This window comes from Stigmatopora argus, chromosome 6 (genome assembly GCF_051989625.1).
Source record: "Stigmatopora argus isolate UIUO_Sarg chromosome 6, RoL_Sarg_1.0, whole genome shotgun sequence".
In the NCBI taxonomy this organism is placed as follows: Eukaryota; Metazoa; Chordata; class Actinopteri; order Syngnathiformes; family Syngnathidae; genus Stigmatopora; species Stigmatopora argus.
In genome coordinates this window covers 2,896,711-2,920,148 of record NC_135392.1, presented here as the reverse complement: position 1 = coordinate 2,920,148, position 23,438 = coordinate 2,896,711, and the positions used below count along the sequence as shown (strand labels likewise).

Sequence of the window (23,438 nt, the reverse complement as noted above, 5' to 3'; positions counted from 1 at the left end):
AACGGCTGTTGAATCCTAATAGACGAGATTGCATTTCTTGTAAGTGTGTAGAATATTTTTAACAGCGCAACAATTGTCTTGTGATTCTAAACAAGCAAGTGGGATCGGCGAATATAAAAAACAAGCGTGTACCCCGCTTCAAAGAAATGAAGACCAAACATCTTATTTGCTGGCGCAAATGAGAAAAAACAGAAAAAAAGACAATTAGTGAAAAATTATCACCAGAAATTAAAACAAAGAAAAAATGAGAAAGACAACAATGTGTCCCCATTTGGACCGAAGAAAAACCCAAACTCCCACACATGAGCAGCCCACGGGCCTTGTGGGAGTTTATGTGCTGAATGATTCCAAAGCTCACACACACACCCACACACACACACACATACACACACCCACACACACACTCAACAGAAGGGAAAGAAAATGATAGTAAACAGCATAAGGAGGTGAAAAACATGCGTCTTTTCACAATCCACCCCCCAAAAAAATGGAACAAACACGCTTCAGAATCATTTCTCGGTGGAGAAGAGGCGAGAGCATTTGGCAAAAAAATAAAAAAATAAAAATTTAAAAAAATAATAGTATAAAGTCACCATTATTTTCACCAGTGTCACATCGCTTTCACCTTTCTATCTTTTCAGTTTGTTTTTGTCTTCAGCCAGAGCGAAGAAAAAACATCACCGTTTTTTTTACATTTGTTTTTACAGCACAGAATGGGGAAGGGGGGGAGGAAGGAGGAGGAAGGGGGGGTTCACAGATTGGATCCAGCCGATTAAGGAGGAGGAAGACGAGGAGGGAGAAAAAAGCGGTCCCTACGATGATGTCGGAATTAAGACCCACGAGAGTGAAAGGGGTCGGAAAGAAAGAGAGAGGAGAAAGAAGGTGGTCCGGCGTTGGTGGTCAGCGACTACTTACATTGCACCTGCAGGATCTGGTCGCTAAGATTGGCTTTGATATGGCTCTCACTATAAGTGGGCAGTACCAACCCTAGACTGAGATAGTTAGGCAGATGTACAAACATTAGAAACAGCGTGACAGTGTATTGAAACACTTGATTCCATTACATCTAAATGCTAAATATAGCAACATTAGCATGTCATCCTCTTACGTGTTCACAAAGCAAGTAGGTCCACTCATTGCTCATGTAGAAGAAAATTAATCCACTCTTTTATACATGCAATCATTTTCTGGGGTGCTGGAGCCTATCTGAGCCAACCACGAGCACTAGGTGGGGTATGCATACCTGTCAACCCCTTATTAATGATTGAAATTCCCCTTATTTAGCGATAAAAAACGTATAAATGCAACAGGCACATATTTACTCACATAGGGCGCACGTAAAAGTCTAAAATTTTCTACAAAGTGGACGGGGTGCCCAATTAGCCGGTGCATTAAATTCAAGACTCTGTAGATGTCGCTGTATGACGCTAACAGCTTGACTGTTTGGGTACATTGCTTACTGACACGCTATATTTATATAGTGAAAAGGTGGACGGGTGAAAAGGAATGCAAGTACGCATATTATGAAAATATTAGCGGTCGATGATGACGTTTTCGTCTGCTACCAGTGACTGAAACGATCCGGATTAGAGCCGCCGGTTTGACAAAAAAAATGTACTTCAAAAAAATCCCATACAAAAGTTGTTATACGGCGTACACAATTTGAAATGATCCAAAAATGTATAAAATACGGGAAAATCTATAAATTGGTATGAGATTAAGACAAATTGTCATTAGGCATGTCCGGATTCGAGCCGAAATGGGTAAAACGGGATCGGTTTTACAAAAAAATTACTTAAAAAAAATCCCCTACAAAAGTTGTTATACAATTTGAAATGATCAAAAAACGTATAAAATACGAGAAAAACGTACACATTGGTATGGGTACACTCAATTGGTTCCTGACCATATTGTTCCACTTATGAGTTAAAATCGGATCAACTAAAAACCAAATATTGACAGTGATGGACGCCCAGAAAAAAAATCGCTGCCAGCCTTCCCTATCCAAATGAGCTGGGCACCAGTCACCGCCAATAGTAGTGAGTGACTTAAAAACTGCATTTTTATGTGATTGCGGATTGGAAATTGAGCAAAGTGCAGTCGACACAACTCGCAAACATCTGGTTTTGCGGCGTCCTTGTCGAACAAAAAAAGATTTAATTATGTACGTACAGAATGAAGGAAGTACAAAGCGCAGATTTACGGCCTACCTGTAGTCTGTGCCGTCCACCGGCGTCCACGTATATGTTCGCATGGCTTCGTCGATGTACCTCTGCGGAACGCCACAAAAATGTCACAAGGACGGAAACCTCTGGTAATTGGCCAAAAAGCATTTTGGACCAAGTATCGGCGCGCTGACGACTTGCCTCATCAACCGACTTAATGAGCGTCTTGATTTTCCTCTGCCCGGATTTCCCATCGATCATTTGTCTTCGGATCTGATGAGGGAATTGACGGAAAAAAAACATGTTGCCGACCCTCGAAATAAGCGGAAAAAAGGCTAAGACGTACCTCTTCCTTGTTGTTGTCCTCCAGTTCTGCATCGAGAAAGTCCAGTGTGACGGGTTCCCTGAAGTTGATAATCTGAGCGAGAACAAAGTCTTAAAAAACGAAAACCCAAGACCGTATCAGTCCTATACAGAACGTAGAAACGCACCTTCGGTTGCAGGTTGGGATGTAGCAGTACGTAACCATTTGGATCGGTCGCAAAGGTGTAACCATTGGCTCCTAGCTGAGTGTCATAACATTAAGAAATGTTAATTAGATTAGATAACTTTATTCATCCCGTATTCGGGAAATTTCACTGTCACAGTAGCAAGAGGGTGAGAATACAGACACAGAAAAATACATTTTAGACATAAATAGGTAATAAATAAGTTAATAAATAAATAAATGAATAAATATAAATACGCGTGTTGTATAAATTATATATATAATATTCCATATGAACCTAAAATGCTTGTCAAACTCGAAAACCAACAGGCCCATCCCTAACCGTTAGCTCCGAATATAAAGTGTTTGGTTCGGATATAAAGTGTTTGGTTGTCCGTCATGCTTACTCGATAAGTCGGCGTCTTCTTTTTGATCTCGTTGATGGCGATGTCCACGCCCATGACTCCCAGGATAAGCTGGTTCTATAAAAGGTAGAAAACGCCTGGTATTACTCTGAGCCTGAAGGAGAGATTTCAAGTTCTCACTACGGACCAGCATCTGATTAGCTCCTACTTTAGCTTTTATCGCTCCTATCTGTTCCACTGCTTTACGCTCCGGTGATAAGCTTAAATAAATACTGGGCTAAAGGATGCTGAAAAATGGATGAAGTGGTAACGACAGAAGGTGGTTGGTAGTGTCAGCTAACCACCTCAAAAGGGCGCTGGTGTCATGAAGGGGCTCAGTTGTTAGCGCTACGCAGGCCAGGGCTAATTTGAAAACGCTAGTGAACCCATTTTAACTGGAACAATAAAACCATCTGGATTAGTATGTCAATTGTCCGAACACATTGGAATAAAATGAACCCTAATATAAAAGATAGATCATAACAGCCAAGACAAACAAGATCATCAACTGCCCCCTACCTACCCTGTCCAGCATCTACTAATCCCGGTGCCTTAGAAGGGCAGAGACCATTATAAAAGACAATATGCATCCCGGCTTCCACCACTTCAACCTGCTGCCCTTCTGGAAGGTGCTACAGAACCATAACAGCCAAGACAAACTGACTCAAGGACAGTTTCTTCTCAAGAACTGTCACCATACTCAACGAGTTCCGTACCTAGGACCTAATCAAATCTTATTACTACTACTTATGCTACTTATTTATTATGTTGACCACTTATTTATCTATTCCTATTACTGACTATTTATTTATCATTACTATAGACTCGGACTATAGACCTCATCCTGGACTCCCGACGGAACAAGGCTCTGCTGATCTCCTTTGGACAACTTATTTATTTCTTATTTATTTGTCTGTTTGTTGTTGTTATTTCTGGGCTACGTGGTGAAAGCTTTAAATCTCATTATAAGTGTATAATGACAATACAATTATTCAATTCAATTGATCAACAGGGTTCTGGTTTAGCTAACACGGTTTTAGACAGCCTCTTGCGATTGGTCAAAATCTCACTTGCTTTGTTCTTATTGCTGTCCAAAATGGCTAATCCTCAATTATTTGTGGATCAATCAGAATGAAATTAAGTAGTTACCAAAAGTACCAATATGATTTAGTAATAAAATTGGTGATTCGCAAACCAAAGCGAAATCATCTTTGTTTTTTAAATAGAAAAAAATAGGGAAAAATGACCTATCAATAACTTTATAAAAAATGCCAATCTAAATAAGAAAATGTAAGAAAAAAAAACCATTCAGAAAGGAAGTAAATGGAAGTTATTTCAAGTTAAGGCTGTTAGCTTTGTAAATCGTAATTGAATCATCCATTAAGAGCCAAAAACTGTATTTCCATACTTGAAATGAAACGCATATACTGTACCTGCGCACTTGTACTATCCGCAGTAAGATTAAAGACTGGCATGGTCCCTGTGATGACCAGGCCTAAACCCTAAAAAACAAAACATAAAACAAAATGATCCCCAAACTTGTTGATAGTGCGTAAAATCCTTTCGATGTTTTCCTCTCACCAAAGCATCCTGATAAACGTTGGTCCACTGCACCTGCTTGGCTTTGGAGCCAGCCAATACCATGGGTCGTCCCAGGACATCCAGGTACTCCTGAGAACACAAGATTAAATAAATAGTTTTATCGTGCTTTCCCGTGTTGAAACAAGACATGTTCAAATATCGGTAAAACCAGGAGAGATGGTTGACTTGGAGAAAGCCACTCAAGGCTACAGTTCATCATTATGAAGGAGCTATTAAAAACACATTAACAGGCGTCAAAGGCATCATGTGCAAAAGGGTCGTTTCTCCCCGAGGCTTTTATGTTAGCGCCGGTATTTTGACAAAACTCCCACGGCGCCTTGTGAATTTTGCTGAAGCGTTCGGAGTAAAAATGAACGAGCCATCGTTAAAAAACATCATTCATTTAGAGTACATGTGAGCAAAGTGGCGGCCCGGGGGCCAAATCTGGCCCGCCGCATCATTTTGTGTGGCCCGGGAAAGTAAATCATGGGTGCTGACTTTCTGTTTTAGGATCAAATTAAAATGAAGAGTATAGATGTATATTAAATTTCCTGATTTTCCCCCTTTTAAATCAATAGTCATTTTTTAATCATTTTTTTCTGTGTTTTTAGTTCAAAAATCATTTTGTAAAATCTAAAAATATATTTAAAAAAGCTAAAATAAACATTGTTTTAGAGCTATAAAAAAACGGAATATTCAGGGCTTTTAATCCAGTTCTTTAAATCCATTTATAAAAAAAAATCTAAATATTATATCTAAAATGGTCCGGCCCACATGAAATCGAGTTGATGTTAACGCGGCCCGCAAACCAACCCGAGTCTGACGCCCCTGATTTAGAGGCATTTTGAACAAATATTGAATATTTTTATGGAGAGCATACCTTATTGAGAATACCCTGACCCCCAAAAATAGAGGTTAAGATGGCAACTGCATTCGTGAAAGATCGGAATCTCTTCAGTAAACATTGTTAGCATTGAAATTGACTTCACGTTTTGTCCATAGATATCATAATTTCATCAGACCACAAAACATGGCTGTCTGTCAGTTGACGACTTTACACTGCAAATTGTCTGCTTTTATCGCGTGACAAAAATGACCCTGATCTATCCCGATCTTAACGAATTAGCGGCAATTAACGATGATAGATGTCCAATCCATTTTTACGGTGAAAACGCATTGAAAGTCTATGGGCATCATTTCCATATTTTTCCTCCCACAGAATGATACAAAGGCATTCCCAGTGCAGTAAATGCAAAAAAATGGGAATATGATTGTAAATTTTTGACCTTTGCGTATGTACCCTTGAAATACACACGTGGAGGCGTGTCCTATCCGAATCCACGTCCATGTCGGTGTCAAGCTCCTGACCGTTTGCCTTCATCGGCCGAATCGGGAAACGCTGACAGGCGTGACCTATTCTATTATTAGCTCGATAAAAGTCCCCTTAAACGCTCCACGGGGAGATTTTCCATCAGGACGGCGACAGCCAGACCTTTTCACGGGCTATAGGGGAAATTTTACGCCTGGATAGGACAATCTAGAGCACGTAAAAATGGTAGATAGCACACATTTGTGGACGGAGACGTAGAAATTCACAGTGGACCTGCTTGGTGATTAGAAGACATTATTTTTATGGTTTGTTCTTATGGATGCAAAAGCAAAGATCGGAATAAGAATGGTGACTTCACGCAGAGAATAATTCTTGTTTGATTGAAAATGTAAAAATTAATGGTATATTTTGTAGGGAAAATCTTAAAAAAAACAAAAATCTGGAACACTAAAATAAAGTATTGATAAAAACATGCAGGCCAAACCGAGATCATTTTTTTGGCAAATCACAGTGTTTGACTTTATGCTCCGCCCACATATGCTATCCATCCATTGCCTGTATATGCGATTATTGATTGGGTTAAATTTAAAGATGTTTCTGATCTGATCACGTGATCAAAACTTGGGCAAACTACATTTTTAGAAGCATGAAAATGATGTTTTTGTTACATTAATGACATTAATTTGGGAAAATATCACAGTAAAATTTATTTTGCTTAATATTTGGACATATTCCAGGCTAAAAAGACTGAAGAAATCAGCCAAAAATAGCTGTTTCAAAGCAAAATAGCCAACTTTCTTCTCAATTTTGGGCATGGCTTCTTAAAACATTTTTTGTATAAAGTCATACCTCTACTTACAAATCGCTCTAGGTACAAATTTTTCAGGTTACAAAACATTTGGACATATTTTGGGGTAAAAAGACTGAAGAAATCAGCCAAAAATAGCAGTTTCAATGCAAAATAGCCAACTTTCTACTCAATTTTAGGCATGGCTTCTTAAAACATTTTTTGTGTAAAGTCATACCTCTACTTACAAATCACTCTAGGTACAAATTTTTCAGGTTACAAAACCTTTGGACATATTTTGGGGTAAAAAGACTGAATCAATCTGCCAAAAACAGTAGTTTCAAAGCAAAATAGCCAACTTTCTACTCAATTTTAGGCATGGCTTCTTAAAACATTTTTTGTGTAAAGTCATACCTCTACTTACAAATGCCTCTAGGTACAAATTTTTCATGTTACGAAACCTTTGGACATATTTCGTGGTAATAAGACTGAAAAAATCTGCCAAAAATAGCTGTTTCAAAGCAAAATAGGCAACTCTTGTTGGAAAAGAAGTCAGTGTCTAATTGATGTGAAAAGCCGTTAATTTTCTTGTAAAGTCATTTACCCGAGAAGACTTTGCGTTATAAAGGGCCCAAGGCACATTACTGTGTCGTAACCATTGAGCCAATAGAGAAGGAAATGAGCCTCTCCAAAAGTCATCATTCCTTCTGGTAAAGTCGCATTGTAATCGTGTACTGCTCACCTGGGTGTTGATTCGGATGGCTCCTATGGATGGGATTTCAAAGTAGTACCCTGAAAATAAAATCCCGCATCAGTACTATAATTCAAAAAGATTCTCATGTGCAGCCACAGATTTTTGGGGGGCATTTTTCGGAACATTTTAAGGACATACCTAATGACAACTTGTCCTCATCTCATACCAATTTATAGTTTTTCCCGTATTTTATACGTTTTTGGATCATTTCAAATTGTGTACGCCGTATAACAACTTTTGAACGGGATATTTTTTAAGTACATTTTTTTGTCAAACCGGCGGTAAATATATATATACATATATATATATATATATATATATATATATATACACACACACATATACACATATATATATACACACATATATACACACATACATTTATATATATATATATATATATATATATATATATATATATATACACACACATATACATATATATATATATATACACATACACACACATATATATACATACACACATTTACATATATATACATACACACATTTACATATATATACATACACACATATACATATATATACATACACACATACATATATATACATACACATATATATACACATACACACACATACATATATATATATATATATATATATATATATATATATATATATATATACATACACACATACATACACACATACATATATATATACATATATATACATATATACACATATACAGACATCTATAGACATATATACACATATATACACATATACACACATACACACATATACACACATATACAGACATCTATAGACATATATACACATATATACACACATCTATACACATTTATATACACACACACACATATATATATATATATATATATACACACATCTATACATTATATATTTTTTAATTACATTTTAAAAAGTTTTTTGTTGTTGCTGTTTTTTTTAAGTGAATAGTTAAAAAGTAATCAAAATGAAGGTTCTGTGTGTATTTTGCTAATGTTGTCTTTTAAAAATCAGGAATACTTAAAATATGAATAAAACCTATTCACAGATATTTAAAAAAAAGTTTACCTTTGTTGGCACAAGCGATCCACTGCAGTGGTGTGACATCATAATTATGTTGACCCACAGAGAAGGTGAAGACTCGCACCTGCAGCGAGGAAAAAGACCCTTGGATTAAACCCTAACTTAGAAGAACATAGACCACAAAAAGATGTAAATGAACAAAATCATTCAAATGTTTGATACTCTAACCCAGGGCTGCTCAGTATGTAGATCGCGATCTACCAGTAGAATTTTTTAGGGTGCTCAAAAAGGATGAAAAAATGTCATTCCAAGAGGGGATTTACCGAAAAACTAAGACCCAGAGAAAAATAAAAAAAATAAAAAAGCAGTGCGATAAAATTAGCCTACTAGAAGCCTCTTATTTTTGTCGGAATGCAGATTATTCCTGTATGACAGTAGCTGTTAGCACACAAGTCGCTAAAAACGGATAGCGGGATTGAATCACTTTTGGCTGTTTTTTTTTTAAACAGGCTTCTAGCGATATAGCAGCTAATTAGTTAGCGGGTCATAGCTGTTAACACCGGTGGCGATAACAAAAGATACAAGTACAAACGCACAAAGATGGGGGAAATAATAGATTTGCCTGCTGATGACACAAGGTTAGCGCGTATGGACGCCGCGTTCACGGTCACATGGGATTCCTTTGTTAGCGCCTGACCGTTTTGTTGGGCCAGTTGTATTTTTCGAAGATATCCTGCGCCCGATCCTCGCCGCCGTCCGTGAACATCATGATCATCTTGTTGCAGTTGGCTCGAGGAGCGCTGGTTTCCTGTCACAAAGTAAGAAAGGCAAAGATTCGGATTAGGTTTGCATGGGTGTCACACTCAAAGTCCGGGAGCCCAATGTGGTCCGCTACATCCGATTAAGAGGCCTGCAAAATCAACTTCTTGGTTCTTGGCAAAATACTGAAGAGAAATATTTCTTATAATCACATGTAGAGTAATACCTTGACATACGAGTGCCATGCTATACGAGGAATTTGAGATACGAGTCAAATTCCGAGCCAATATTTACCTTGAGATACGAGATACATTTTGAGATAGGAGCATCTTTCTAACCGCATCTCCCTTGTGCAAAGATATACTTGACATACAAGTGCCATGCTATACGAGGAATTTGAGATACGAGTAAAATTCCGAGCAAATACGAGCACTGGGCGGAGTGTTGCATTTTTTCCGTGTTTTTTTTGCGTTAGTCAGTGCAGAATTAAGGGAAACGCAATGGATCCAAAGCCAGCAGGTGCAATCAAGGGTAGTGCAAAGAAATACAATCGATTTTAAGCATGATAATGGAAAAACAGCTGTTCATTGCAGAGCACACAAAAAATAGCATATTCTACAATACCTAATTTGCACATTGTTATCACGTTTAAAAAATTTAACACAACTGTTGCGGACAGTTTTTTGGGGGATTCTGATTTGGGCAAAAAACAGGTGTCTTTCAATTTGTTGTCGATATATAATAACATGAAGAATGGCCTTCTGGGGGATTCAAAAACAACCGGCCCAAGAATGATATTTAGAATCTTTCTTGAACATCATGCACAGAATTATGACAAGACTAAAGCGCAGATCATATGATTGCCACTCCACAGTCATGAAAATAATCAATTATGAATGTTACATCATTAATTCAACCATTTTATCTCAATCTTTTCCCAATTATTCGTCCCTGACACTGTTTCTACATTGTTTGTCCTTTTAACTCATTGACGACGAGAGACAAATTAAACGCTGTTTAAATGGAAGTGAATATTTCTGAGGTAGGTGTTTATCCGTAAATCATCAGCCTTAATTGACGACAATTCTCATCCAATCCAACCAAACTCACAAACAAATTATCACATTTTAGTGGCAATGATAGTTTCAGATGTGAGTGTTTATCCACATTACTACTCGCTTCTCCCTGTCCAAACGGATTGGACATTTAACGGCGTCAATGGCACCGTATGAGTAGCGGCCAGCGTTGTACCGGCGCAGCAGCTGGCACAAAAAAAACGCTGCCAGGCAACTGACAAGCCTCTAATAATGATAAATAATGTCGCCACAATTACATATTTGATAGCACTTCTGCCACCAGTCATAAGAGCAACGACGCAGCAGACAGCGATTAAAAATTGCCTTTTTTTATTTCTTCCGGTAGGGTTGCATGCATGCAGTGTGTGTATATGTGTGTATACATATGTGTGTGTGTGTGTGTGTGTGTGTGTGTGTGAGCGCCACACTTGGCTTTATGCCTCCAAGCCAGCAGAGGAATATAAAGAGAGGCTGATCTCAGCTAGGCCGTACTCATCAATCATCCCATCAGTGGCCATTAGGGTGCTGGAGTACACCATGGCATACGGGTTGGATTTGTGTGGGGGTGGGTGGGGGGATGTTTGCACCTGGGCTGCCGAAAGACACACACCTTGCCATAGCAGATCGCAGCTAATTTTATCGGTGGCTAGCCAGGACGCGGAATTAGTGATTAGTATATCTGCCTAATGGTTGTTTTTTCCCTCACTTGTAACTCTCATGAGGACATGAGCTAGTACAGTAATCCCTCGAATATCGCGGTTAATGTAGACCGGACATGGCTGCGAGAAACGAAAGACTGCTAAGTAGGATCACCCCCATTATAACTACCACAATATATATTTTTGCACCTATACAGAAATACAAGTACACAAGTATAATGATCAAAAAGTGTATATTTATTACAGCTATAAGCATGTCAAAAGACTAATGTATTAATATTAAATAGAAGGTATATATTTTAAAATTGAACTCCTTTAAATACTGTACTAACAGTGAAAATAGTTCCTCTCCGCTTGATATAAATGAAAAAAAAAAAGAGGACAATGGGAGTTTTAGTCTAAGTCCTTTGTCTTCTCATGGCCATGAGTCGATTGTCCGGTTTTTCGGTTCTCACGGTTCTGTCTGGTCTACATTATCCGCGATATTTGAGGGATTACTGTACATGTAGTACACAATTAATAAAGTCAAGGAGATTTTCGATATGACATGTTTTTTTTGGTTGCCTTGACTCAAAACGTGTATACATTTATTTCAAGTTGCTGTTCTTTTCCAAAATAGAAATATTTTGGGTTATCGTTACTTTTGAAAATATTCACGTTGCATTTTTTCTCAAGAATCCTCCCTACCTTTTAAAATTATTGTGCGTTATCCTATTGTGAGGACATTTGTGTGCATCATTTTGGGAATATTTTGAAGGGAATACAAAAGCAAACAACCCTCGATAGGTTGCAACTGAAAGGCAGGGTGGAGGCGGGGCAAATAGAGCCAACCCAGGAGAAGAAAGGTATCAAAATGTCAAACAAAATTAGAATTGAGTTTAGTGTTAGGTTATATTAAATTTATTTTAGTGTGTCTGCATCGTAATCCAAGCTCATTTGAATTTGTTTATGTTATATTACGAGCGTGTTGCCGTGCAAAAAGTAGCCGTCTCTATCTCCCCCCTTCGAAATCCGTCTAATTTTAGTACAATAAAACACATTTTAGTACTATTAAACCACTAGTTATTTGCTACTTTGTAATAGATGGCGAATTAGAACAAATAAAAATGTTTTTCCAATCCAATATCCTGTTTTGGTGTTTTTTCAGAGGGTTGGAACCAATTAATTTGTTTTTAGTTCATTTCTATAGGAAACGTTCATTTGAGTTACGAGAAAATCGACATACGAGCTCAGTCTCGGACCGCATTAAGCTCGTATCTCGAGGTACCACTGTAGTATATAATGCTGTATTCTGGATTGACTCATCCCGGAAGAGTCACATCTATTTCTTATCATACTTACATTGAGAAGCTGCTCGAATGCAAAGGTGAAGCCGGACTTGTAGTCGGTGGTCCCTTTGGCTTGCATGTGCATGACGGCCTCCTTGAAGATCTTCTTGTTGCGTACATTGGCTTGAACTAAAGTCCGAAAGCAGGGCACCACGGCGTCCGCCTCGTCATTAAACTAGAGAGAAAACCACAAAGACGCCGCCATGAGACCCCCCCCAAAAAAGCATCTGTCGCCACGTGTCGACAACGAGCCGCAGACGTGGGCGTGTACTCCGATGCAGGCTGCCCTCCGACTCTCCGGCTGGCAGTAAATGCCGGTAATTACAACTTTGAAAGCAAAGAACAGGTGCAGCGCAAGTCTGTACAAAGCACCACTAAAAAACTCCGCCAAGGTAATAAAATTCATCTCATCCAGACAATTAGCCTTTAGCGCGTCGAGCCAAACAGTGGCTTGCATCTCGAAAAAAAACTTGACTCAGGTCATAAATGCTGATCCTATTCGTATTCATTCCAGGAATTGCATATTTATGTCTTGTCAAATGGTTCATTTAGTCATCAGATTAATTAGAAAGCCAAATAAATCCCAAGGGATGAAGTAAAAGTCAATTTTTTTTCATATAGGACTACTGCATTATCATGTTTTTGCTGCGATGGCAGTTGCAGTTGGCAAACAAATCAATATTCCATAAGCTTCCACCTTCTTCACAGATGGCAGGAATCAGATTATTATACTCATTTTGTGCAGATTTAGCAGCATATAGTTGATAAATGCAGCGGCTTAAATGGAGATTACTGGCGGCCGTGTCCAAACAGTCACCAAAACAAACCTCCCTTATGTGTACGTGTCCTGCAATGTAGAATCAATATATAAATATTCATCGTATATTTTTAGACGTGATGGGTCTAGTGATGAGCGTAGACTAGCGTGACAAAGAACGGCTCAAGTATTAGAATTAAAAAAACATATTCTAAACTCTGCTCCATTAACACCTTGTTATGAACATATTAACACATTTTTTTCCGGGTTTTCTTACTCTGGCAACATTGACGTAGTCGTCGTCTGAGAGTGTGTCCAACATCTTGATGACTGAAGTCTTCATCAGTTTAAGTGTGAGGCCACTGACACTCCCACTCCTAGAAAAATAAAGATATTAATGTTCTCGGGTCCCTTTTGTGAAATAAAAGTGTAATAAACTAGTTACATATTGCCAAATTTAACTCATTGGCTGTAAGTGATGATGATACATGAACCAGATCTGCTAAAAAACAATTATTGACATTGAACACAACATAATTTTGGCATACAGACGCTCCCCTACTTACGAACATTCAACTTACGAACAACGGTACATACGAACATGTCTGCAAATTGCGTTTAAGTCGAAAAATGTTCGTAAGTCCAATTTTGTATTTTTTTCAGTACAAACCAATGCGTGTTACTTATACAAGCCTTAAACATACAAATGCACTTATATAAACCTTCAATATACTTATATAGGCCTTAAACATAAATTATAATACAAAATATAGCACTGAATCAACTTACAAACAAATTCAACTTATGAACAATCGCTCAGAACCTAACTCGTTCGTAAGTAGGGGAGCGTCTGTATTGATTATTTATGTTTGTTTGTTTGTTGTTGCGTCCATAGACTTAGCAAGTGGTGCGCTCTCAACATCTCCATTAATGTATTATAAACAGAAAAAAATACATCTTCAATTAATTTTTTTTATAAAAAAGATACAAGGTACAGTTTTTGTTTTTAATAACTATTGAAAAAAAATAGCACCTGGTTAGAGTTAAGTTATGCTTGCCATTTTCATCTACTCTCTTATCATTAGCAGAATAAAAAAAGGTCAATTTGTGAAGTGTTTACAAATGAGGGAATTTTAGGAGCACATTCCAACCTGACTTTAACTCAAAATTCAGACTAGACCAACAGGTGGCACTAGCACCCTTCGCCTTTTCTATTAGAAGAGGGTGGAAAAAATACTCACACATCCACGATGATGACCATGTCCTTTGGTGAGGACGCACCTTGGATGTACCTGTAAAGAAGAGAAAAATAAAGTCACAAAAAGGAGCTGCCATTGTTTTTTTGGTTTCAATAATCTTTGTAAAAAGGAAAAATGCTGAAAAAGGGGCCATTGACATAAGCCGAGCCGCCATTATGCAAGAGTCCACGGCTAAGCCCACTTAAGCTAAGAGCGTAGTGATAAAGGCTTATATGTGCTTAAAAGACTAAATAAGTGGCGTTGTATGCGGCACTTTGGGGTTGGGCTCCCAACAACAAAGATCTGCATCTTTACTTAGTAACCCGTTACTAAATCAATAGTAGAAAGACACCGTTTTTTGGGGGGTTTGTAAGGGGAATCATAATCATTTATAAGGGCAGTTATCGGCAGAGGTTGACAGGTATGTTATATGTTAATGAGCTGCATGTAAATATCCTATGATACAACATGGACACCTGCGGCTTATATTCCAGTGAGGCTTATATACCGGAAATTTTTTTTCTTGGAAAATTTGGTAAGCATGATTTGTCAGAAAATTGACACCCGAGGCAAAAAAGTTATTATTTTTAAAGCATAACAATATTAGCAGTCGACGATGACGTTTTTGCTGCTACCAGTGACCGAGACGATCCGGATTAGAGCCGAAATGGGTGAAACCAGATGTTTTTTTTTTACAAAAAATCCAGTACAAAAGTTGTTATGAGGCGTACACAATTTGAAATGATCAAAAAAAAAATACGGGAAAACGTATAAGTTGACAGATTTGACACAGCTGTCACAATATATACATATAAAAGTTGAATACAAGATAAGAAAAATGGCCACAATCCCCCATTTTCAGGAACTTAAAGTACCCTCTAAGTAAGAGTCAAAAAGTACACATTCAGACTATCTAACTTTTGATATTTTGACACAATCGAGTCGTTTCCCTCTTTTACAACCTTATGTAGTGCTACGAATTATAAAAGAAAAACAAATAATGTTACAATGTTAAATTAGCAATCTTATGAAAACTTCAAGGGGAAAAACAGCAAAGTTGGTCCTGTTTCTTAAAATTTAATGCTACAAAGCAACATCCAAAATCATCAAGCTCAAAATATTTAAAAAAAATTAAATAATTTCCACTTTTCTTCCCTTTGAAAAGTACAAAATGATGTTAACCCTGCTAGTTGGCTAGTCAATATGCTATTTCAAGACATTCTCTAACAGCTGGGTGGAAATATCATATCAATACACCACTGTATTGTGTTACCACGACTTCCTCCTAAAGGTAGCATATTTTCCCATTTTTAAATTTATTTTATATATAAGGCGCACCAGATTATAAGGCGCAGTAGTAATAGTGGATTGTGTTATACATCAACTAGATGGAGCTGCCCTAAAAGGATATTAATTCAACGACTAACCAGTATTGATCAATATATAAGGCGCATTGCCAGATTTTGTGAATATTCACGTCTTTTAGTTCCACATTATAGTGCAAAAAATCTGGTAATTAAAATGTTCAGTGACCCCAAAAAAGCCCAAATAAGTGACATTTTTGACAAAAGGTATAACCTTATTGATTGAAAGCAGCAACAACAAAAAATGACGATTTTTTTTTTATATTGCTAATTGGAACTTCTAACATTTTAAAAGCCGCGGTCAAGAGAAAATAAGATATATTTAAGATACATATTACGATAGTTTGCGGGGTTGTGTCGCACATTCCATGAGAAGATTTTACCTCAAAGTGAGCGGCCATTTTTGGCTGAATAATAAGCGTAGCTTTTTTTTTTTTTTGCTGATTATCAGCATGGAGGGAAGCCAGACGCCCGCGGGGCCGGAGAGGCTCATTTCTCACGCTTGGCCGAGCTGATAGGCACGCAGCCTCCCGGTGGGCTCGGCCGCTGCCCCCCCGCCAGCCTCTCAAGACTCCGCTTAGCGGCAGCCGCCACTCTAACCAACCTGTGGTGGCAAAACTCGAGCTGTCGCAGGGGAGGGGCCAACCTCGCTTTCTGTGGGCCCCACAGGGCTGACTTTGGAAAGTCGGCATCAGCAAAGCCGGGCTGTAAATTTCCATTAAATCTCTCCCTTTCTTAGCCACGTATGTGAATTTCATGACTCTTTGGACAAAGATCATTATTTTTAGAAATTCTGCCATGGTTAAATTCACTTTAATTCAAGGGCCTAACTGGATTAATGCACAATTATTAATCTATTTATTAACACATTGCATCAAAGGCAGTACAAAGAACAAAAGCAAATGTCGACCATTTCTTCCCTTAAATGTACTGTATTTTTTCGCATATTAGCCGCATCCGCGTATAAGCTGCACCCTTAAAATTGCCTTAAAAATGTTGAATTTCACATTTTCTCTCGTATAAGCCGCCCCCTGATTCACAATTTTCACCTCCATAATCATGGTTTTAATATGGAGTACACATGTATTACTTTGAAGGGAACTAGCGGTCTAGTTTGTCATCCCTGGGTAAGATGGTGGCACCCTGAGCAAGTAAGGGCAGCCACAAGTGAGTTTTTTTTCACATTTTATGCAAGATACGTTTATTTTCTTGAATTTCATTCATAGACTTCAAAATAAATTTTTATCTGTTCTCTATTTTTGAAAGAAATGACCGTATCGGCCGCATTGTCTTGCATTATGGTGTTTCGTCTTTGTCAAGTCTAATTTGTGCGCATTTAAACCGTACACTTGATTCAGCCATAATTTTTTTAGCGATAAATACGGCGTATATGCGAGAAAATACGGTACTTGAGATATTTGAATGAGAACCATTGAAAAAAAAGAATACAATATTCATTAAGGTTTTATGTTGTGGTCAATTTCGACTTCATTGCCCGCAAATAATGTATATATTGGCAAACATTTGTCAAGCTACTAATGAACTTGTATTTGTGTTTTTTATGTTAAGCTTAAAGTAGAATATATCACATCAAGCCTCATTTCGGATTCTGAAGAATTTCTATTTTTAGTAAATTTTGGAAATTCATCCAAAAATGTTCGGGAGGAAAGGTCATTTGGTGCAGGGGTGTTCAAACTATTCCACAAACTGCCGCAGTGGGTCCTCATTTTTGTTCCAACTGATCCAGCAAGCGTACCTCAAATTAGAATGGTAACTTTAGATATGACTTTAATTATTTCTATGCTTTTAATTCAAACTCACTCATATAAATGACGTTCCCTCATTACATTGAATAGAAACGCCATTTCCAACTTTCAATATTACCCGAATTTTGCAACTCCAGCACCGATGTCCAATGAAGATGGACGAAATATAAATGTGTAGTAAAGGGGGAGGGGGTGTGGGCACGGAGGCGGAATCCAATTATTTTCAATAATAAAAAAATGCTACATCAAAGGTAGGAACTCCGAGGCTCGGCACGACTGCATCATGTACGAAATCAGGTCTGGAACCACCAGGCCCATCGGCGTTCAGGACTTTTTATCATTTTAATTAACCGAAATCTTAATTTGAAGGAGAAATCGCAGCGAGGCTGCACGGGCGCAGCAGCAATTTGGTTTCTTTTTTTTTTTTAGGGAGCGGGGCGGTATGCACGACTGAAACGCGGTGGTCAAAACGTGACCCCCGTCTCCGGCGCCTCGGGCACTCGAGGCGCCCCAATTGCGAGATAGAGGCGGGTTGGTGAAAAAAGCGGAACGCCCGGCAGAGCGACTGCAGGATTTCATTAACTTTTGTGGTCTCTTACTGAGCAGAAAGGAGTTTTAAGCGCAAGTTATTTTAAAAAGGCTACAGGTTAATTATCAGGCAATACTCATTTTTGGTCATTGTTAACTAGATCTAAAAATATCACAGCGGAAAAAGTTAAGTGCAGTGTCAAATAGTGTGAGGGTCATTTCAAAATAAAAGATTTGAAATCCCACTCGTTAGATATCAAACATCAAAGGGGGAAAACATTGTTTTCATTCACTGCAAAGGGTGATCAACACAGCTCAAAAGATCATCAATTGTCCACTACCTACACTGTCCAGCATATACAAATCCTGAGCACAGAGCATTATAAAAGACAATACGCATCCCGGCTTCCACCACTTCAACCTGCTGCCCTCTGTAAGGCGCTACAGAGCCATAACAGCCAAGACAAACAGACTCAAGGACAGTTTCTTCCCGAGAGCTGTCACCATACTCAACTGGAGTTCTGCATCCAATAATCAAGTCTTATTGCTAGCCATTTTAGTCACTTTGTACCACTTAACCATGTTGACTACTACTTCTACTACCTATTTATTATGTTGACCATTTATTTATCAGATAAGATTAGAGCTTTATTTCATCCTGTATTCGGGACATTTCTTGGTTGCAGTAGCAAGACAGACACAAGACACACAAGACATTGTAGACCTAGGTAAAAAAATGGAGCCACACACAGGAAGTGCACAAGGTGGGGACCTTCTATCTATTACTATTTAGTGATTATTTATCTATCCTATACTACTCTATGTTTGTTTTTGCTTCCATAGACTCAGCGACTGGTGTGCTCTCAACAATTTGGCACTGAACGCCTCCAAAACCATGAAACTCATCCTGGACTTCCGACGGAACAAAGCCGAGCTGCTTTGCTGATCTCACTTGGAATACTTATTTATTTGTCCATTTGTTGTTGTTACTTGTGGGCTATGTAGTGAAAGCTTTAATTCTCATTATACTTGTATAATGACAATAAAAGCATTTAATTCAATTCAAATAGACGTCTAGAGCCATCAATGGCAGTAAAAAAAGAGCATTTAAATGAATAATATTCCTCGTCTTGTCAATGGCGACCAATCCGTTAGGCCTACCTGTTCCATTACATTAGCTAGCAGGGTGAGAAGTCTATATAGTGATACAATATGTGCTAAAGATGCAAAATGGAGAAATCAAAGGCACACATTGAAGCCTCCAGATGTGTTGTTTCTGCATGAATTCCAGTGAGTAATTACTTCACAGACGCCATTCTTTCCATGTCATTACCCAGACTCCTCTGTGCCAAGGCCAGGTGACAAGCAGATGGACCTGGCCTCCGCCGAACCGAACCTCTTGGCCTGACCGGCGGCCAATGAGAGATCAGATGCCAGCGATGGGCCCGAGGCCACGCTGTCAGCTCGCTAAAAGTTACGAATCATTTAACAGGTGCTGCTCAGCCATATCTGAAGACACTTTAATAACGGACATCTTTCACACTTCTATTTACCCAAACTGTTTCCCTCTCCCGATTCTGGTCTGAAAGATGATCCCGAATGATTATCCCATAGTGCGGGTGTGTTAAGAGCAATCGTAATGGCCAGTACTGCAAAAAATATCTCAAAACAAGGGAAACTATGCTTATTTAATCCAAGATATTTCTCATACCGTTTTTTTAGTTCATCTTCCAACCAAAAAATCCTAATAAAATTATTGTTATTCATCTTAGAGTAAGAATTAACATACTGTATTTTCACGACTATAAGGCGCACCGCATTATAAGGCGCACCCTCAATGAATGACACATATTAATTTTAATTTCCATATATAAAGCACACTGGATTATAAGGCACCCTGTTTATTTTGGAGAAAATGTAAGACTTTTAAGTGCGCCTTATAGTCGTGAAAATACGGTAACTATATTCGTACACTTCACATTCTGCATGTACATTTTTTCAGCTTATTAAGTGTCAATATTTCTTTAGTATTAAAATATAACCACATTCCAAAACAGTTTTCCAGCCTATTAAAATGCTAAGAGGCCCTAAAGTTTATTTTTTGTCTGTTTTAAACGAACAATGTTGACCAAAATATTGGAACTATAGTTACAAAGCAGTCCTACTCATAACCGTCCCAAAACAATAAACATATTGTTAAATTAAATCCTATCGGAGAATGTCAGTCATCAGCATGCATTACTTTTTAATACCACTTTTTATGATATCTCGTTACAATGTGCAGATGGTCATAATGTTGTGGCAGGCCACTTTACCTATTAAAAGGGGCGTAGTATTGAAAATGGACTTTTTAATGACATATACAAATAGCTAAGTCTCTAGACTGCCAACGCATCGAGTGTGAAATTAACCGACAAAGGAAGTCTTGGCTGCAGATTTCGGAAAAATGTGTACGAATGACAAAGTTTGGCTAAATGATGTATACACTGAAAAAAATCGACACTAGGTGGGTCTATAGTTTGGTTCTCAGGGGACAGTTTGTATGGTTCGAAGCTAATTCTGCATCCATTGCGGGTCTTTTCGGAATAGTTTGAAGTATAGTTTTTTTCTCGCATATAAGCCGCACCCTTAAAATTGCCTTAAAATCGTTTAATTTTATAATTTCACGTGTATAAGACGCCCCTGGCTTCACAATTTTTCATCTCCGTATTCATGGTTTTAATAGGGAGTACAAATGTGTTACTTTGAAGGGAAAATCTTAAGAAAAATTATCACGTGGTATTTCTGAGATAATGTATAAATCGATTGCTGGATTGCACATTCTTAAAGGGTGTTGCCAAATTCAAAAAGGAAGTAATGTGAGCAGTACAACCAGGAAGTGTGTCCATAGCCATGTAGTTTGTCATCCCTAGGTAAGATGGCGGCACCCTGAGCGAGCAATGGCATGCACAAATGAGTTTTTTTGCGTTTTATGCAAGATACGGTTTATTTTTTTCCTGAATTTCATTCATAGATGTCAAAGTGAATTTTTTTGAGCGTTTTATCTGTTCATCTTTTCTCTATTTTGTAATAAATTACCGTATCGCAACGTTATCTTGCCTTATGGTGTTTCGTCCTTGTCACCTTGCGGTTTCTTCCATGTCAAGTCCAATTTGTAAACATATTGCCTTGATTTAGTCATCAATTTTTAGATCCAAATACGGCTTATATGCGAGAAAATACGGTACTAATGTGTCGTTGGATTCTGTCATCATTTTTTTGAGTTACAAATATGGCTTATATGCGAGAAAATACGGTACTAATGTGTCTTTGGATTCTGTCATCATTTTTTTTTGTTACAAATAAGGCTTATATGCGAGAACATACGGTACTGATGTGTCATTGAATTCTGTCACATTTTTTTTGTTCCAAATAAGGCTTATACGTGAGAAACTACGGTACTAATGTGTCTTTGGGTGGGTAGATCAAGAAGCGCCAAGTCCAAAACAGGCTAATTTCCGTGAGTCTGACAAAAAATGTAGTGAGTTGCTGGCTATTTATTTCTTCTTATGTATTCTGTGTCATATGTGTATGTTCTAAATTGTGGTGGGGAAAAAAAGCACATTTTCATTAAATGATAATATTAATGCACAGATGGCAAACTAAACCATCTGAATTCAGACGGCATTTCTATTTTTGCGGTTGAATTCGAACAACAACAAATCAGGAGAAAAGCCTCACGTCCGATATGAGATATGCGCGCGTGTCCAATCAAGATAAGAGTTCTTTTACACTACAGTGGAATGAGGTATCGCTCCAAATGGAAGGAGATTAGAAGCACAGCACCTCTTCCTGATAATGTATTTAAAAAGAAAAAAAAAAGCATTTTATAACCAATGAATAAAATGGCGTACTTGGCAACCTTTTGAAGACGCCTGGTGAAGAAGTCTCATTAGAATTCATGATTTTTGGGGGGTAATTTTTATCATATTGCAACGGCATTCAATATGTTAACCTTACGATACCGGGGTCACGTTCTGATGGTGTTTATGCACCCCGAACTATAGCGTCGAACATTCCATTTCACTAAGGGGAATTATTATCAGCTACATATGCTACATTTGCAGGAACATTCAATGATAGGGAGGCTTTTACGTTTATCAATATTTTTACACTGCAAGTCTTCTTTGTAAGACGCATGTGGCAAAGAGGTTACCATTTTGTAAATTTGAACGATAATGCGAACGGTTTTTGCAAGCCATTAGAAATTTTCTCTGCTCTTGACAATCAGGTTTGGCGGTTAAAAAGCTAGAGCCACTTTTATGTGATTTCACTGGTTGAAGCACTTTCATACGCTAGCACAATCACACTAGCAGATCTGAATAAAATTATAGTTGGCTTCTTGTAAAACCACAATATAGAAAACAAAAAAGTGAAACTAGTAGAAATTAGTGCAAGAATCGGATGATTTGCAATCAGGGATTGTTAGCATTTTAGATGCATAAGCAACACAATGTTAAAAAGCGCCCAAATAGATATAAATCTATTTTTAACTCCTTGGAGTGAGTGATTTTCTATGTTTAGAAAAAGTACCATAAGTGGAAGAAGAAATATTGACTAAAATTAATGTTCAAAATCTGTTTTAATGCATTTCTAGACTGTAATTCAGTTAGATTTATCTTAAGATAGAAAATATTCACATTGGATACTTAAAAACTGCTTTCCCGTGTTTAGGAATAACATTCAGATTTTAGCCCAAATCCAATATTATTATTATTAATTACCATTTTTTTTTACATTATAAAGCACCCCTTTTCCTCACTGCTTTTAATGGTTGGTTCGCGGGCCGCATTAATGTCAACTCCATTTCATGTGGGCCGGACCATTTAAATATAATAATATAAATATAATATATATATATATATATATAAAATATAATAATAATAGTTTTTATTTTTTTAAATGGGATTAAAAGAACTGGCCCAAAAGCCCTAAATAGTCTGTTTTTATAGATCTAAATCAATGTTTATTTGAGCTTTTTTTTCTTAGTATTGGAAAATGTCTTTTAATCATGTTTTTTATTTCAAATGGAAACAAAATATTTTTTTTAAAGTGGAAAACGGGAAATATTTATATTTTTATTTTTAGATTTTACAAAATGTTTTTCGAAAAAAATTGGATAAAAAAATTGCAATGATTGCTTTTTAAAAGGGGAAAATCAGGAAATGTGATGTACATCTATCATCATTTGAATTTGATCCTAAAATAGAAACTTATGATTTACTTTTTCGGGCCGCACAAAATGAGGCGGCGGGCCAGATTTGGCCCCCGGGCCACCACTTTGACACCTGTGCTCTACAGCTTATTTCTGTATTTTTATATGTTAATGAGCTGGATGTAAATATCCTATGATACAACATGGACACCTGCGGCTTATATTCCAGTGAGCCTTATAC

At 37.6% G+C, this 23,438-nt stretch overlaps 1 protein-coding gene across 3 annotated transcripts in view; it reads right to left on the bottom strand.

The window, feature by feature from the left end:
• Positions 1-23,438, bottom strand: part of cacna2d2a (calcium channel, voltage-dependent, alpha 2/delta subunit 2a) — a 157,187-nt gene that overhangs the window by 9,691 nt on the left and 124,058 nt on the right. For all 3 annotated transcript variants that reach the window (XM_077602132.1, XM_077602133.1, XM_077602134.1), the window contains 14 exons: positions 14,349-14,399; positions 13,385-13,484; positions 12,364-12,525; positions 9,226-9,336; positions 8,574-8,652; positions 7,497-7,546; positions 4,638-4,727; positions 4,490-4,558; positions 3,060-3,134; positions 2,657-2,731; positions 2,512-2,583; positions 2,367-2,438; positions 2,211-2,272; positions 916-992 (listed from right to left, as the gene is read on the bottom strand). In XM_077602132.1, the coding sequence (XP_077458258.1) occupies positions 916-992; positions 2,211-2,272; positions 2,367-2,438; positions 2,512-2,583; positions 2,657-2,731; positions 3,060-3,134; positions 4,490-4,558; positions 4,638-4,727; positions 7,497-7,546; positions 8,574-8,652; positions 9,226-9,336; positions 12,364-12,525; positions 13,385-13,484; positions 14,349-14,399 (1,145 nt within the window). The remainder of the gene's footprint in view (positions 1-915; positions 993-2,210; positions 2,273-2,366; positions 2,439-2,511; positions 2,584-2,656; positions 2,732-3,059; positions 3,135-4,489; positions 4,559-4,637; positions 4,728-7,496; positions 7,547-8,573; positions 8,653-9,225; positions 9,337-12,363; positions 12,526-13,384; positions 13,485-14,348; positions 14,400-23,438) is intronic.